The sequence below is a fragment of the Amblyomma americanum genome, chromosome 1 (genome assembly GCF_052857255.1).
Source record: "Amblyomma americanum isolate KBUSLIRL-KWMA chromosome 1, ASM5285725v1, whole genome shotgun sequence".
Lineage (NCBI taxonomy): Eukaryota > Metazoa > Arthropoda > Arachnida > Ixodida > Ixodidae > Amblyomma > Amblyomma americanum.
Window position 1 is genome coordinate 487,098,735 of NC_135497.1, and position 17,786 is coordinate 487,116,520.

Consider the following 17,786-nt stretch of genomic DNA (forward strand, 5'->3'; position numbering starts at 1 on the left):
GCAGAATTTATTCGCGTTCGAATTAAGAGGCTTTATTATTACATATATGCTGCTACGGAGCTTTGCTGCACCAAGTAGTACAGTTCAAATTATCCAAAAATCTGTTTTAATGACCTATGAACTAACGAGCTTTTACTGGAACTACTTCAACACTTGCCCCCTATATTTCTAACATCACTTGAGAAGACAAAGGACAGCCAATGTTTTCTTACCTGAAGAGCCCTCTGGTCTTTATCTGCCAAAACCTCTTCAATGTCTGCCAGTTTTTCCAGTGACGTCGCTACCATCACTGCATCGCTTCCAGTTTCCATGTCTAGAGTGGCAGAATAGTTTCCCTTTAACTCCTTGATATCGCTACGGATCTCCAGCAGGAGCTTCACGATGTGATGATTAAAGCCTAGAAAAAAAAACACTTGCCTAAATAAGAGTGCATGAATTTAACTGAAAGAATAGCTGGACTGAGCAAATACATCAAAAATGTACATACAGATGACTCAATAATTTTAACTGATCTTATTGAACCTTTCTTGGTACAAACTTCTGGTTTACTCAAGTAGAACCTTTGTTCCCATCGACAAGTGCAATGGTCTTATTAAAACAAAATTTAAAGCAAGAGATCGGTTGCCTTCAAGTTCAAATTATTAAAGGGACCAACAACGGACCAAAATATGTCATGAGATTATGGTGGAAATGAAATATAATAAACTGCAGAGGGCCCCTACTGAAGGTGTGCAACACGGGCTGCACTGTCATGAAACATCCTGCTCAGCAGGGTCTGAACTAAGCGCTTGGCTATTGGCGCAGAATATTTTTCAGGTGGCGACCACTACCACTTGCCTCATTCTTTTTGGCGCCATCATTGTGATGGCTTAACTGTCAATAAAATCCCGTTGTTTTCTCTTGAACAGCTATTTACTTAGCTCCCACATGTGAAGCATTCTGTATGACCAAATAGCTAGACACATGCCTTGCAGGCTTTCTTGGCATACAAATGTCTGCTTAGACGACAAGCCTGCAAAAGATTATGAAGTTGCATTTAAATAATTATTAGTAAAGTTACCGGAATCAAGCACATTGGCCAAGTGAGGCCGACTACTACAGTAAACACCCGCATACAATACGAGGCTTCTTTCCAGAATGTACCATGTCAAACTCTCAGCTCACATCAAATGCAGATCCAAGCAATTTTCAGTTCAAGTTTGTAGATCCAGTTTCATAATATTCAGTGCTAACATCATAAGGCTTCCAATGAACGGAGCCCTTATCTAGTAGTATTTTCGGTACCTGGTTTCTACCAATTTAGACGCTTTGATTTTAATGACTTTTAATCACGTTATCGCAAGCAAGACGATCGCATCTCTCATGATGTCTGGATCACGAAAGCAGTACATGACTGCTTTTAAAAGAAAAATTTCAGCTGGCGCAAGCAAAGGTAACCCGTCATGCACTACTACATGGTATGAATGAGATAGATTCCATTTCATCAAGCTGACCTCGCGATGCCCATGCTATCAAAATAAACTACCGTATCTCGCACAGTGTCGGGATTGCAAAAGCAGTACTAGGCTCCTTTTAAATGGAGAGAAATTTTAGCTGCTGAAAGTATAGGTGCCGCATGAAGCGCTGCTACATGGACTGGATGAGGTAGGGAAAGCCCGTATAGTTGCTGTCACTGAAAAGGAGACACTTGAGTCAGCATTCTCAAGGAGTCCATCAGTTGTGCTTCTGACAAATGTGGGATGTCAAATGTGCTCAATAATGCCAGAGATGAGTTTCTATCAAAAGATATAATTGGTAAGGGACTCTCTGAAGACTACACCTGACGGCCACCACCGCTGAGACACCGAATGCAGAGCAAATAACAAATGCTTTCAGTGAGCTCTTCTTACTCTCATTTTACATGTAAAATTCATTAAAATATAAATTGGTCTACTCACGTTGCTGCTCAGGCGAAATGCCTTCCTGGCCTGCACCTGAAATGTTGACAATTATTGAACCCATCAGTTTACTCACAAGGACGACAGCGGTGGCTCAGTGGTTACGACACTGTGCTGTTTACCCGAAAAACACGGGTTCGATCCCGGCCACAGCAGTAGAATTTCGATGGAGGCGATATTCTAGAGGCCTGTATACCATGTGATGTCAGTGACTCAGTGCATTTTAACCCCAGGTAGCCGAAATCTCCTGAGCCCTTCACTACAGCGTCCCTCATGGCCTGAGTTGCTTTGGGATGTTAATCCCTCAAAAACCACTGTTCATTCACAGCAGGGAAATCACCTTGCCTCGCATTTTGCCAGCAGCTCAAAATTTCTGGTTGGTTTGTTAGTTTGTGGGGTTTGATGTCGCAAAGCGACTCCGGCCATGAGGGACGCTGTAGAGGAGCGCTCTGGATAATTCGACTGCATGGGGTTATTTAGTGTGCACTGACATTGCACAGTACACGGACCTCTAGCATTTCACCTACATCAAAATTCTACTCCCGCGGCCGGGATCAAACCCGTGTTTTTCGGGTCAGCAGCAGAGCACCATAACCACTGAGCCACCGGGCAGCGAATCAAAATCTCTAAATAAACAAAAAGCAGAAATAACACTCTCACATCAGTTACTGCACAAAAGGTACCCTGGGCAAGTGTACACAAATAGTAATAAAACTAAGTTCAACACAGCTGAAACACCAGAATTTGACACTTGGTTGACGGTATGACAGGATGTCTCAGCATCATAACAAATACTGCAATGGCATCATGCTGTTAGGGTGCCGACGCAAGCAGGTTTATCATGCATACGTTTATCATACATGGTTCCCTGTGTGTGCAATTCTGCATCAGTATCGTCATCATCAATATGACTGCAACCTCTGCACGGCAAAGGCCTGCCCATGTCTCTCCAATCAACCCTGTCCTTTGCCAGCTGTGCCCAACGTATCCCGCAAACTTCCTAATCTCATCTGGCCACCTCACTTTCTGCCGCCCCCTGCTATGTTTGTCTTCCATAGGAATCCACTCAGTTACCCTTAAAGACCAGCCGTTAGCTTTCCTTCATATTGTGTGCCCTGCCCAAGCCCGTTTCTTCCTCTTGATTTTGACTATAGACAATTTCATAAATCAGGTGCAATGCTGTCAAACCTAGCGTTCTTCTTAGCACTGCCTGCAGCCGCAACTAAAAAGTAGTGCGTTCCTTGTTGTGAGCGAAACATATATAGTGAATGCTTTGCCTGCAGGCTTACTACATTACACATTTGTCATGAGCTTAAATGCCCTCTTATTTCTGACGACACGCTGTCACTTTCTCCTGACTCAGACCACTCGGCCACAGAAGTGTGGAGTAACACGTCTCCCTTTATTTTCCTATGCGGACTACTTCCGTACCTTTCACAGCGTTGCACCTGATGTATGAAACGGAGTATAGGATGTCACTAATCTATGTTTGTTCCCTCACCCACTCTTCCCGCTTCCGGTCTCTTAACGTTACACCTATCATTTTTCTTTCCATAGCTCACTGCGCTGTCCTTAAACTGCACTAACATTAAACAAGATAAAGCATAAAAAGCAAATCATGGAAAATATGCTAGTGCAATGAATATGGCAGAACTTATGAAGGGTCATTCCTCAATGTAGTGTCCATCCTGGCCTACAAATGGGACATTATGGCAACACTGCAATTGTCAACCCTTTTGGTGCTGCGGGTTTAGTCAGTAACACAGCTGTGATGCAGTCAAAGCACTGTTTGCTAGTTGCTGGTGATGAGTACACTGATGAGAACTTCTTTCTTTAAAGTGTGCATTTCACAGACTACATTGCCAGGTGTGGGTATAGCTGCTACCAGCACATTAACAGAAAATGATACTATTCAACTGTGCTCCCTGTGCCTTGGACAACAGCACCGTACATGAGCAGCAGCCAAAAGTGCCGCATTTCAAAGTGAAAGAATTAAGCAACACAGACTCTGACCATATTGAAGAATTTTGCTTGGAAGTTCCTGGCACTGTGCACAATGAAGCATGACATCTGTAGAAAATAGTGGCAACTGCAGTTTTGATATCAACAGCAGTCACCATTTCTGTTTTCCACCAATTAAATTTACTGTAATGCAAATGTGCTTTTCCAGTTTTTTTTTCTTCACCCATTACTAAACCATTTTTTTCTAAACCTTGGAAGTACAAATGAACAAGCTCACAATAAAGGCTTGTTGATCATTCAATCCACTTACTTCGCTAAACATGCTCCACAATATTAAATAGTATAGCCGTCTACGTGTTTTGTTCTTTGAAATGATGCATAAGGCATTAGCATACATGGATTACCAGGAAGTATTCACCTACAACCGCTAAATATTTTATAATCAAATTTCTCTCTCATGGTGATTCAGTTTCAACAGACAAATGATAGCTGTGATGCCAAAGGTGTGTACAGGTCATACGAGGCATGAAAAGAACTGCGACATAATCATTCTGATTCACTGCCAACAAATGCCAGCCTGTCTCAACAGGCAAAATGTCCACGAATGAAAAAGCGGCAATTACATTGCAGTTTTTAGATTGAAAGCTCTATTTCACAACCAAACTTGCAAAAGCCGTTTGATCGCTGAAGCCTGACCTTGAATAAATAAGTAAGATAATATTGCCACAACTGGGTTTCGAACCCGTGGCAGCGCGAACAGGTCAGTTTCGCTGGCCTGTGCATAAGAGTGCTATGCCATTACTGCAGCCGATCAGGCCTCGTGTTAAAATGCAACACACTCTTGCGCTATGCACTGCATGTCGTCATCATCACCTAATATTACTGTCGAAATAATATTGTGGTCCCATGCATTTGACTGTAACAGTGCCCAGTTGACAATAACGAGCCCAGGTGTGGCTACTTTGGGTTCCACTCATGTGGTAGGGCATGATGAGAACACATTCTAGTGCATACTGATTAGAACCATTTTCCGCTCCTTTGAGTTCACATCACCGAGCTTTTTCTTGTTTTTTAAGCATAGCGAGTGCAAGGCTGCCTTCAATGGCCATTATCTTGGTGTATTCCAATTGAGTGTATGTCAGCAGACACTGGTAGTTGCCATGTGGCACTGGCTGATTCCCATTGAGTGCAATATGTTTCGTGTGATGGTAGTATCAGAAGGTGCCATGAGAAGAGAATTCACTTCATTAGCTTATTTTAAATTACACAAGAATGTCAACAGCAAACCAAGATTATTTTCTGATCATCTGTAGCATTCATCAAGACATATGCCATCATCAGGCCCACTGGGCAGACAATCATGCTTTGGTAGGTACGTTTAAGAAATGCTGCAAGCCAGAAAAAAAAACCTTACGCAGTTCACTCTTGATATTGAAACACATTTTGCCAGTTCTGCAGAGTTCTAAATAATCAAGAACTTTTGAACACTTGCTGTTGACAGGTATAAAGCATCAGTTTGAATTAAACAAGTTTACATTAACGAGAGTCCACTGTAACAATGACTAATAATCACAAATATTCCTACAAAAAAAAAACAACATTATTCCATCCACTGCACTGACCTCCAACTCCAAGTGCATGCTGCGAAGAGAGAAAGCCAGAGGCTCCCATCGGAGTGCGAGTCCTGATAATGGGAATGCCATCTGGAGCATGTTCATCTGCGTGGTGGTGAGGAGCTGCAGGGATGTGTGAAAATATGAGACACTGTAGCATGCGTGTTGAGAAGCAGCACATTTAATGCTGTGCACGTGGCACCTTGAAGCCTACCAAGGATACATGGGGTGACCACAATATCATAACATTACTGCAGTGCCAGCTGCCACATTACACCTGCAGTATTTTTCTAAAACATCAAATAAAGTCGTTTGTCACAAAATCAATTTTCAGGGCTCTATCTCCAACTTCAGGCAGCAGATGCATCTGCCATATACTACTGTACTGCTCCCTTTTGCACTCAACCTCCCCAGCAGCTTGCAATAGCTTCCTTACAATGCTGTGCAATTTTAGAAGGCCATCCAACAAGGACTGGCAACTAGGTCCATGGCACACACACTATTGTACTCAATGTACTCAGTATTTTTTACCGTAATACCTCAATTTAATATTATTTCTCTATTCACATATAACCCAACTATGGAAAGGCAGTGACTAACAAGGTTTCCTAATTCTTGCACACTTCAGTGTGCTTTCATGACTTTGAAAATACAAAGGGGTTTTAATTATTTTTCTAATTAGTGTACACATCGTTTTGCATTCATGGTTTCATTTTAGTTTCAGCCTGGCCCACTCGGGCACACAGTGCAAAGCCTTTAGAAATAAGCTTAATATTTTTTTCATTATGTACAAAACCAGAATGTTTTCTCATTCATCACTAGCCCCGCATGATATTGAAAAACTCTTGCAACATAAATGCAGATCCTATGCAACTGATATTTATATAGGAAACGGTTCTTGAGACTCTGAGTAAACATATTTTCTTTGCATGGAAAAAGTATTTCAAGAAATGCTGCAAGTCAGCACAGAAGCCCAAAAACAGTCCATACTCCCACAGTGTTCTAAGGCATACATTAAAAATTCCATTCAGCTGTCAGCTTACCTGAATCCAGATTCCAAGAGCTGGAGCCGGCACAATCAAGGGCAGCATTGTGGCTCACAGTGTCTTGTGGGGTAGATTCTACATCACTGTTGCAAGCTGTTAATGCAATATGCAATGACATGACACATGAGTGTCACATGAGTGTCATAGTGACAAACAGTTAAAATGATACTGAAAACTAAACATTTCAACAGAATTGCCTGTCTGGTTGGGTCTGACAACTTATAATAAGCTGACACATCTTCAACCAAAAACTTAATTTAAAACCGAAAGTTTCAAAGCAACCTCTGCTCCTTCAGGGGTGACGGGGTGGTGGCTAGCATCTTTTAAGTATGCATGGAGTGGAGCAGAAGGCAGAAAGAAGGAAAGCGGTGATGCGAAAGGTGCTGGCGGAGGGGGCCTGGGGGAGGATGTTTGCACTAATTGTTAAGGCTATTAGTCACATTGCCGGGCTGTGCAGTGAGGGTCAATGGCGACTTTTCTTCTTAGAGCTACAGAGCAATGTCCCTGTGCATATACTGGGGCGAGGTTCCCCTTTGTGCGGTTGATGTTGTTCGGGGTTCTTTGAATCTGCCAAGATTCGAGCAAGAGCCTGTTTTGACAATTTGTTTCGGTTCCGAGGATGCTGGTTTTGTTGAAGTTGATTCTGTGGTCTGAGCCATTGACTGTCACAGCATAGCCTAGCAATGCGACTGTAGCAACCTTTACCCTTAGTGCCAATGTCCTCCCATCTACTGCTCCTAACCACCCCCCCCCCAACACCATTCGCATCACTGCTTTCTTTCTTATTATTTATTTTATTATTTTATTTATTGATACTTGAATCCCGTAGTTGGGATTTTAGCAGGGTGGGGTTTGGCCTTCTGCTAGCCTGAATTATGCAGGCAAGGTATAAGTTCGTGCTAGTCACCTTTATTTTTTTTAGAAATCAGGACTGTTTGGTCACAGCATGAAATGAACATGTAAAGTGCACAGACAATGGCCCTTAAGTCAAATGACTGCACAGGGACCCCTCACATGTTTATTTCCATTGCTGCTATTAAGAAATACAATCTGATCAAAAAAAGCATAAAATCAAGCTCTCAACAACTTTCGTTTAGCCCGTTCTTCAATCGAGGAATAATTACTCATTACCATCCACCTCAACACAGCCACTTGGATACCTGCAGAAAAATAAATTAAAATCTATTCCATTCTGTTTGTTTATTTTGAGGGCTTCAACGTCCCAAAGTGACTCGAGTTGTAAGAAACAATGTAGTGGAGGGCTCCAGGTAATTTCGACCACCTGGGGTTCTTTAGTGCACAGACATCGCACAGTACATGAGCATCTTGCATTTGGCCTCCATCGAAACATGACCGCTGCGTACTGCCAGGGGGAAATGGGGGGGTCCCTATATGCACTGGACAAACAGCCTTCTGTGATGAAGGTGAACTTTTCTCATGGGTCACCTCTCAAAGTAGAATGCAAGGCGAGGAACGAGAAAGAAAACTGGAACGCAGAAATAGTAGTACATGGCAAATTCCTGCACTTTGACCTTCATCAATCCATCCCAGAAAACAGCAAGGGTTAATGACAAATTAGAAAGTAATGCGAGAAATACCCACAAGAATTACAAACTGTTGCACGGGAAATGTGACCGAAATAGGAAACCTGGGGCCCAAGTAAAGGAATGTTCAGTTGGAAAATAGAACATCCTTCAGCCACTTCGCATGCAACGTAACTGTTCTGGGGAGCAAAAACTGCAGAAAAAATGTTACAACACGACCTTTCTGGCAGCTACAGGGAACACGTTGGCAGCTCTGTCTATACGTTGTTCTTACTTTTTGCAGGTCAGTGTCATTTTTCGTTTGCCATTTTGGCAAGTTTTACTTCGTGTGTTCCCTGTTGATGCCGGAAACTGTGTTGTAGGCATGGGTGATGAAATGATATGCTTGATATGTACAACAGAAGTAGACATGGATGATTCTTACTTGATGTGTAGTGACTGCAATTATGCGTATCACTTAGGGAAATGCTCTCGTGTTCGTGAAAGCCAGTTCAATTCCATGGGGGAAACAACAAAAAAGTCATGGTGATACCAGACATGCTGAGCAGGACGATCACGAAGTGGACCGAAGAAACTTAGTGCTTCGGAGGTTGCTGTGCTAGAGAAATCGGCAGATGAAATGCCTCAGATTGGCCTTGTTCTTGTAGATATACATGAAAACTTGCAACGCTTCTCAGCCTGAAGGACACCATTGAAAACATTGAGCAAGCTGTGCAGCTGATGTCTGATAAATAGAACAAGATTCTTGCTGACATTGCACATCATGAGACAGAAATCAAGGAAATTAAGACCAAGGTACAAAGGCTTGAGCAACGGGAAGTAACTGAAGTTCAAACTATGCAGGAACAATTAAATGACCTTGAATGGAGGAACCGTAAACTGAACTTGGAGACTTGGAGTTTCACGGAATTGCACAAACTGAAAAGGAAGATTTGCTTGGTAAAGTCAATGCTCTCGCTAAGACGATAGCTGTTCCAGAATTAGCCCAACATGAAGTTGTCGCCATTCATCGCCTTCCTTCCAAGCCCGGCAAAATCCCTGGCATTATCCTTCGCTTTGCCCGACAAGATTTGTGTGAAGAATGGTTCGAGAAGAGGCATGGCCTAAGTACCCTTCCATCGCAAGTGTACATTCAAGAAAATTTAACAAAGCACTCTAGGGACTTAGTTTTTGAAGTAAAGAAATTGGCTAAAGAACATGACTTTCAATATGTGTGGCACAGGAATGCTAGGATTTTTGTTCGGTGTAGGGACAGAGAGCGTGCATGGCGAATCCAAGCAATGAACGAACTGGATAGGATTGCGACCAGCAGTCCTAATTAGCTTATTTGATTGTTTTTCATTGTTTTCACCAAACAATGTCATGGACAGACAACACTATGTATCTCCAAATGATTTTGACAACTATGTTGGCGGCTACTTTCAGTCTTCCTTCAATGCATTTCACGCTAATATGCAATCTGCTCGGAATAAAAGCACTTCGCTAGAGGTTCTGTTAAATAAGATTAAGACTGATGTTCTGGAAAGCGCAAAAGACACACACACAGGAAAAAAGGGAGATGACACAAAGAGCGCCTACTACCAACTGAGTAGGCGCTCTTTGTGTCATCCCCCTTTTTTCCTGTGTGTGTGTCTTTTGTGCCTTTCAGAACTTCAATCATGAACCAACTAGCCCCAAAGCAAGTTCTTCTGCAACATTAAGACCCAGTTCAGTGTACTCATGTTGAGTGAAACATGGTATCACGATGATAATGATGCACTTAGTATGCGGGGATATCAGACATGTAATCTTAGTCGAAGCAACGGTAGAGGAGGTGGTGTTGCTATGCTGATAAAGAAAGATGTAAAATATGAATTCCTCCCAGCTTTCAGGAAATCAGCAACCGATTTCTAGGTGTTATCTTTACGTTGGAACAAGTTGGTGCTTGTAGTGCTGTGCAGACCCCCTGAAGGAAACTTATCAATTTTCTTTAATTTTCTTGAGTCTCTTTTCACATACATTTATGAGTGCTGTCTTGGGCTTATTTGCGGAGGCGATTTTAATGTAAATACGCTTAGTACAACCCCAGGTCCTGTTAATGAATTTAAGCTGTTGCTTGAATCACAAAACATTACCAATACCATATATCTTCCAACACGTGTTACGTCCAGTTCATCAACATTGCTTGACCAATTTCTAACCAAATATGCAGCCCATAAAGTTAAATCGGGAGTCCTTGCATGCGATCTTAGTGATCACCTTCCTATTTTTGTCTGTGTGAAACCTTTAGATAAAGAAAAACCAGTAAATCGCAGTTACCTACCAGCCAATTTTGCCATCCCAGTTAGACCAATTTCGTTATGATATAAAGAAAACAGACTGGTCAGATGAACAAGAATCAGAAGACCCTAATATCTAATTCTGCTCATTCCCTGATAAATTTACTAATCTTTACAGAAAACATTTTTCTTTCCGAACTATTAGCGTGTCTAGAAAAATCAGGAAACCTTGGATAAATGATTATCTACTGGCCACAATTAGTATAGTCAAGAACGACATGTTTCACAAGTTTATTAAGACACGAGGAATGGCTAAGCTGAAGGAATTTAAGAAATATAGAAGCAGCCTTAATAAGGAAATCAGGAAAGCTAAAAGTGACTACCTTGAAAATTCTTTCAGCACGGTCAAGCGTGATTGCAAGTCTACTTGGCGGAAACTAAATGAGGTTTTGAGCCGTTTATCTATGTCTGACCCAATAAGTGAGCTGAAAATAAATGATCAGCTAGTATCTCGTTCCGCTCTGGCGGATGCTTTTGATGAACACTCCGCAAATTTCTCGGTACCAACATTATCTAATCATGCAAACCCGCTCAGTAATGAAAACCCCTATAGTGTTTTCCTCAGTGCTGTTACCGACAGTGAAGTGTATTTAACAATTATGCAGTTAAAAAATTCCGCCAGCTGTGATGTCAACGACGTGTAAATTAAGCCGGTAAAATATGTTCCCGATGTTACAGCAGCCGTCCTAACACACATACTTAATTTTATTTATTTATTTATTTATTTATTTATTTATTTATTTATTTATTTATTTATTTATTTATTTATTTATTTATTTATTTATTTATTTATTTATTTATTTATTTATTTATTTATTTATTTATACATACTGCAGCGCAATTATATGCGCTGTGGCAGGAGTGGGAAAACACAAAAATGCAAGGAAACAAAATGCAGCAAAATGTACAAAGTGAGCACTACAAAAAGTTAAAATCACAAATGAAATATCAAACAAGAAAGGAACTGTTAACGACAGGGTAAGAATACACAGCTATTATGCGTCTTCAACGGCAGTTACAAAGTTTTGAAATGGACAAGAACGAATGGACCCGGGTAGAGAATTCCAGGCTTCTATTGAACGGGGAAAAAAACTGAATTTGAACAAATTAGCATGCGCAAAATACGGTATCAAATTAAGCTCGTGATGACTTCTTGTAGATGATAATGGTGCAAAGTTAATGTAGTGGTTAGCTGACAGCCTTACTGAGGAATTGACGACACAATGTAAGAATTTTAATGATTCAGTGTGGCGACGGACAGACAGCGTGGTTAAATTCAATGAGAGAAGTGTAGAAGAGGGTGAGAAATCGCCATCATAACGATGACATATAAAACGCACAGCTTTCTTCTGGACTGCTTCTAACATGTTAATTTCGAATTGCTTGTACGGGTTCCACACTACAGCTGCGTAATCAAGAACAGGGCGGATTAGAGATTTATACAACAGTAGCTTTGTGTCTTTTGGTGAATTGGGTAGCGTGCGTCGTAGATAACCTAGTTTTTTAGTGCTTTATTACATACGTAATCAATGTGTTTAGACCAAGACATGTTATGCGTGAATATGACACCAAGATATTTGTACTGCGAGACCCTATCCACCACACGGCCATTGAAAGAGTAACTAAAATTGGAAACGGAAGATTTGTTACAAAAAGACATGAGGACGGTTTTGTCGAAATTAATTCTCATTTGCCAGGTACTACACCAACTACAAAACATAGCAAATGACTCTTGGAGGTGACGATGATCATTAGGCCATTAATTACTTCGTATAAAACGCAGCCATCAGCGTAAAGACGAATGTTAGAAGAAATGTTATGCGGCAAGTCATTTATATATATTAAAAAGAGTAGTGGTCCAAGGACGGAGCCTTGAGGCACACCTGACGTTACATCAACAGCAGTAGAATGAGAAGAATTATAGGATACGAACTGGGAACGAGATGAGAGAAAGCTAGAAATCCAATCAACCAAGTGAGGATTGTTTAGTATAGCATTTAGTTTAGCAAGAAGCTTGGAATGTAGAACAGTATCGAATGCTTTCGAGAAGTCTATAAAAATGGCATCAACTTGGTTACCGACATCGAGGTTATGTAATATATCATGAGCAAATTCTGTTAATTGTGTTACCGTACTAAAACCGCGCCTAAACCCATGCTGAAAGTTAGATAGCAAATTATTTGATTCAAGAAAAAGCATGATGTGTTTATGAATGATGTGTTCCAACATTTTGCATGACTGTGATGTCAATGAAATCGGTCTGTAGTTCGACAAGCACTGTCTATCACCAGATTTGAAAAGAGGGAGCACTTTGGCTAATTTCCAAGAAGAAGGAACTGTAGCGGATGATAAGGACTTGTTGAATATGATGGTCAGATATTTCGAAGACCACATGGAGTAACGAACCAGGAACGCATTATGTATTCCATCTGGGCCGGTAAATTTCTTAACGTTGAGGTTTAATACAAGATTTAGGATGCCATCAGTGTTTATGACAGCATCACCGATTGCTGGAGAAGAAATTATATTAGTGAATGGCGGAATGACGTTGTTATCCGGAACGAACACCGAGTTAAAATATTTGTTGAAAGCATCAGATATTACAGCAGGCTCACTGATGACGTCATTATCTAATCTGAACGAAGTGGATGAAGTGTCACGTGGTAAGATGGATGACCAAAATTTTCGGGGGTTAGTTCTTAACAGATCGCGCAGGTGGACACGAAAAAATAAATCCTTGGCCATGCGCAACTTAAGATTAAGTTCTTTTTTTTTTGTGCATAACCCATCTGGAGTCTTTCCCAAGAGCATGCAAACAGCAAAAGTAAGGGCTATCTATAAGAAAGGTGACCATAATAATCTTAATAACGATCGCCCAGTATCGATTCTTCCTGTTTTTTCAAAGGGTTATAAAAAACTTATGCTTGTGCGCTTTGAATCATTTTTTGGAAAAGCGAACAGTATAACCGATGCCCAGTATTGTTTTAGAAAATTCAGATCTACACAACTTGCTTTGCTGTTCCAAAAAGAATACATTTTAACAAATATAGATAGTAAGAAATATGTATACGTATATTTCTAGATTTTACAAAGGCTTTTGGTTATCTGAACCGCAATCTCCTTCTTGTAAAATTAAAAAAACTATGGTGTTCGTGGATTACCGTTAGAGCAAATTAAATCATACCTTTCACATCACGTCCAATATGTTCAGATTAACGAGTACTCTTCAGATTTAACTTGTACACACTCGGGGGTTCCGCAGGGAAGTATTTTAGGGCCATTTTTATTCAATATCTACTTAAACAACATTGTCAATGTGGACTCGCAAGCTAAGTTTGTTATCTACGCTGATGACACCAGCATTTTTTGTGTTTCGCAAAATTGTACAGAACTTTTTAGCATTGGAAACTCTGTATTATCAAAGTAGGTGAATGGACAAAGCAGAATGGTTTAATAATAAACGATTCCAAAACAAAAGCAATTGTTTTTCGCGAAAACAAGGATGGTTTCGTCAGAGTTAAAACTTAAGATTATGGTTCGGAGGTTGCAATTGTGTGTGAATTTAAAATGCTAGGTGTCTTTTTTACGGAAAAAATGTCCTGGGACCGGCACACTGACTACATATCATCAAAACTTTCATCAGTAGTTGGCATTCTGTACCGAAACAAGTATTTCCTACCCAAGAATATTATGACACTCTTATGTAACTCACTTTTTCTGTCTTAATTAAGTTATTGCATACTCGTGTGGGGTACAAACACAGTGACCAATATGGAGAAACTCAGTAGATTACAGAGAAAGGTGGTTAGAATTATTACATGTATTCAATATGACTCCAATGTACAGCCATTGTTTCAAAACCTTGGGCTATTACATGTGAAAGTTATGTACAATTACAATCTATGTCTGGCACTAATCAGAGAAAGGAAGCAAAACTTTAACATACTCACAAATTTAGGGAAATTAACTGCTAAAATTTCGTCAGGTCATTTCACACGTAAACCCGAAATCTGGAAAGTTGATTTCTGCAGAACAAACTACGCGACACAAACACTAAACCACTGCATTCCCACCCTTTTAAGTTCCTATTTATCTAATAATACCGACATTTTACAGTTGAATACTAGGCAGCTTAAGAAATTTTTTCTTCAATAATACCCGTATCATATGCTACTGGATATAGCACTCTACAATTCATGAAATGACATCTCATTTTGGCATTGTTCTTTTCTTTTTGTTCTTGGGACGGGGGAGGGTGAGTGCTGTATGTGCTTAGAATGTATTAACACACTCCTCATTTGCACACTGTTTGAATACGACTGCACGGTAATTTTAAATGCGCAAGAGATGTATGCTGTTTCACCACTTTCCATGGTTTTGAAAATTTTGATACCTTAATCCCCACTACTGACTGATTTTTTCTCATTCTATATCTCCCTCTCTCCATTGTACGTACATTACCATGTAAACAATTTTGAGTTTTTCATGTTTAATGAGCTTCACATTTTGTTCGTACTTATAAGCCACTATTCAAACTGCACGTTCCCATGTTAAATGCTGTGTCTATGATGCTCTCTCTTGTATGTTATTGCTCTCTAGTGTCACATATTGTTTTTATGTAGGTGGGCGAGGACCAGTAAAGCCGCGGTTGCAGCTTTTAGCCATTTCTTCCCCCATCGTTGATGGAAAATAAAACTTATCTTTCTATCTAACCTGTACTGTCTTGAGCTGCTGCAAAAATTTTGTTGGAGCTCATTCGGTGCCTTATGACACCCAGAGTGTGTCTAACGACTTCATATTGCAGTTGTTATGACTTCACACTTAAAGTGGATGTCTCAGAAAATATGAAAAAGGTACTTTGGTCTTGCTTTGAATATTTACAGCACTGCGTTTTGGGCAAGATATGAGTCTGTCACATTCACCTGAGTTGAGATGGTGGTAGTCCACATGTTTACCTGAATGAAGTGTAGGCATTGCAAGTACCCCATCTGCAACAGAAGATAGGCGGAAGGGTATTGCGTTGCTCAGATAACAGCACTTGCAGTTGCACTTAAAATCTCAGCTGTTCAGTGACTAAGGGCTTTTGACTCCACAGCACACAAATCTTAATTGCAAAAACCCTCTGGCAAACCTATTACCAATCTGCCATGTGGGCCAAAAGTTAAATTCTAACATCTGCGAAATGAGTTCGTTTGATTACTGAGTAATTGTCTTACTATGCCACACACATGTAACATACAACAGTTCAGGACCTTTCCGTTTTGAACTTTCGCCCTTCATGTTTGTAATGAAATTTTTGCACGCACAGATTATAACACAGGTTAATGCTCACAAGCATTTTTAGCTTTTCAAGGACCAGACACAAAGTGCCTGTTCTATCTGACTGCTTGGTTCTTCCCTGTGCAGATTACCAGATTTCTGTTCCCTTTTCAAAATATCCAGGTAAAGTGATAGAACCTGTCCATATTTTAGCTGCCTGACTTCCCTTCTTCCTGATAACAGAAATAGTAAACTAATCTACAGCACCAGCATGGCTCACTTTCCTCCCACAAATCAAGGATTAAGCACTTGAGTTTGAAATCATTTTGGCATGATTGGACATAAACTGTCTTTTCAATAAGGATAGCTCTTTCGCCCGGAAAAGTTCTGTAGTTGCTGAGACACTGACGACAACCCCATTCAAATTTTGTGCTAAATAAACATTGATTACGTGGCTCATTCATGCTATGCTGATGTTTATCTAGCCAAAAAGAATGCATTTATAGCAGAGTAGTTTTATAAGTTTTTAAGCTTATCAATTCCGACTCATAACATCAATCACAAAACTTGGTGATCATCATCTGGGAGTGAACAGTGGTTTATTCCAGCCTCAGTGGTCAGTGCATGATTAACTGTTTTGACACAGCAGTTTCACAAAAGTGACCAGCTGTGGTACCACCTGTATTTGATTCATTTCTTTTCCCCTTTTTCATTTATAAAAGCTTCATTTCATAAAAAAATTTGTTTCTTCATTAGAACACAGTAATCTATCAATGCAGGCAAACTTCAAATTGTCCTTATAATGTCCAGTTAGAAGCTATTGCACTCAAAGGTCACTACTCACCTGGAATGCATAGCCCAAAATTTAGTTTCTCCTACAATTGACAAGTTCTGGAATACTGAAGCAATGAAAGGTGCACACTCAGTTTCAGAAATGCCAAAACTTCACTATTTTGATGAGATGGAAGGAATTTTAGCAAACAGCTACAAAATTAAAAATTCAGTTTCTATTAAGATATCACATCAAGGAATTGCGCATGAGCGTGCAATTCCTTGAACATGCCCAGTTTAGCAACATCTTGTGTGCTGACAAAATGTTTCATTATGTGCATTTGCTTTCGAATGACATATAACGTATCGTAAACATGGATCACCAAGTTGAATTCCTCCGTGCTCAGCAAAAAATTATGGTTCAGTTTGTTCCATATTTTAGGCTGTGGCCCTAGTAGCCAAACAGTGGTTGCCCCATAATGAGTAGATGTTGCACAAGGCACACAAAAACAATTTAATCGCTGTTTCATTATTTCAGTTTGCACCACATCTTTGCTAACACCAGAAGCTAGAATGACCGCAAGTGAACAAAGAGCTATGATATTGCAGTCTTTGTTTGCACCACATAATCTCATACTTGTTCGACTTCGCAACTGCCATTAAACTTCTGAAATTGAAACCCGAACTATATGAAAAAAAATTTGGTTATAAATTATTTGTCAAGCACAGGCAAATTTTAGGTAGTGACTTGTTTACTGATGTCTTTTGTATCATTTCAAAGCGGTGCCTGTTAACCATTGCAAGGTCCTGAAATATGACCAAAATGTCCTCTCTGGCTTGTATAGAAAGGGCTGTATTAAAACAAAACCGTTCTCTCACCATGCCCTTTTACTGCCTCATCTTCACTTTCTTCCGATGAATCAAGATGAGACGTTTGCTCTGCAATTGCAGCTTTTTGGCGGGCTTCCCCATATGTATCTAATAAGGAGGATTGAAATGAAAGAGTTAGGCAAACAAACAAAGAGGCTCAATACATTGTAAGTGTAATTAATATGATATCTTCACTTATTTCAAAGTTCATGTTGCTTCTTTGCTCTAAACAACTCAAAGTATCAGACCTTATCAGATGGCAAAACCTGTCAATGAAGTTTTATTACACATTGGGCAAATCAACATGCCTTAATATGCATTCACGCCAAGCTTACAATTTTAATCTCAAGTAGGCAGAGTTAAATTATAACTGGTCAGTACCTATTTTGAAATTGATTGCAAAGTATACAGCCATCACATAAATTAGAAAACAATAACACGTAATGAGTATCAGTGATGTCCTTGC

General features: G+C 40.1%; 1 protein-coding gene across 1 annotated transcript; it reads right to left on the reverse strand.

Moving 5' to 3' along the window:
• Positions 1–337: 337 nt before the first annotated feature.
• LOC144127450 (uncharacterized) lies at positions 338–17,424 on the reverse strand. The gene is made up of 7 exons (XM_077660474.1): positions 17,330–17,424; positions 15,343–15,408; positions 6,556–6,651; positions 5,522–5,635; positions 1,938–1,973; positions 376–397; positions 338–344 (listed from the first exon to the last, which is right to left on the reverse strand). Exons 2-7 carry the CDS (start codon positions 15,392–15,394, stop codon positions 338–340), a joined length of 327 nt encoding a protein of 108 aa, XP_077516600.1. The 5' UTR covers positions 15,395–15,408; positions 17,330–17,424.
• Between the last annotated feature and the right edge of the window lie 362 nt (positions 17,425–17,786).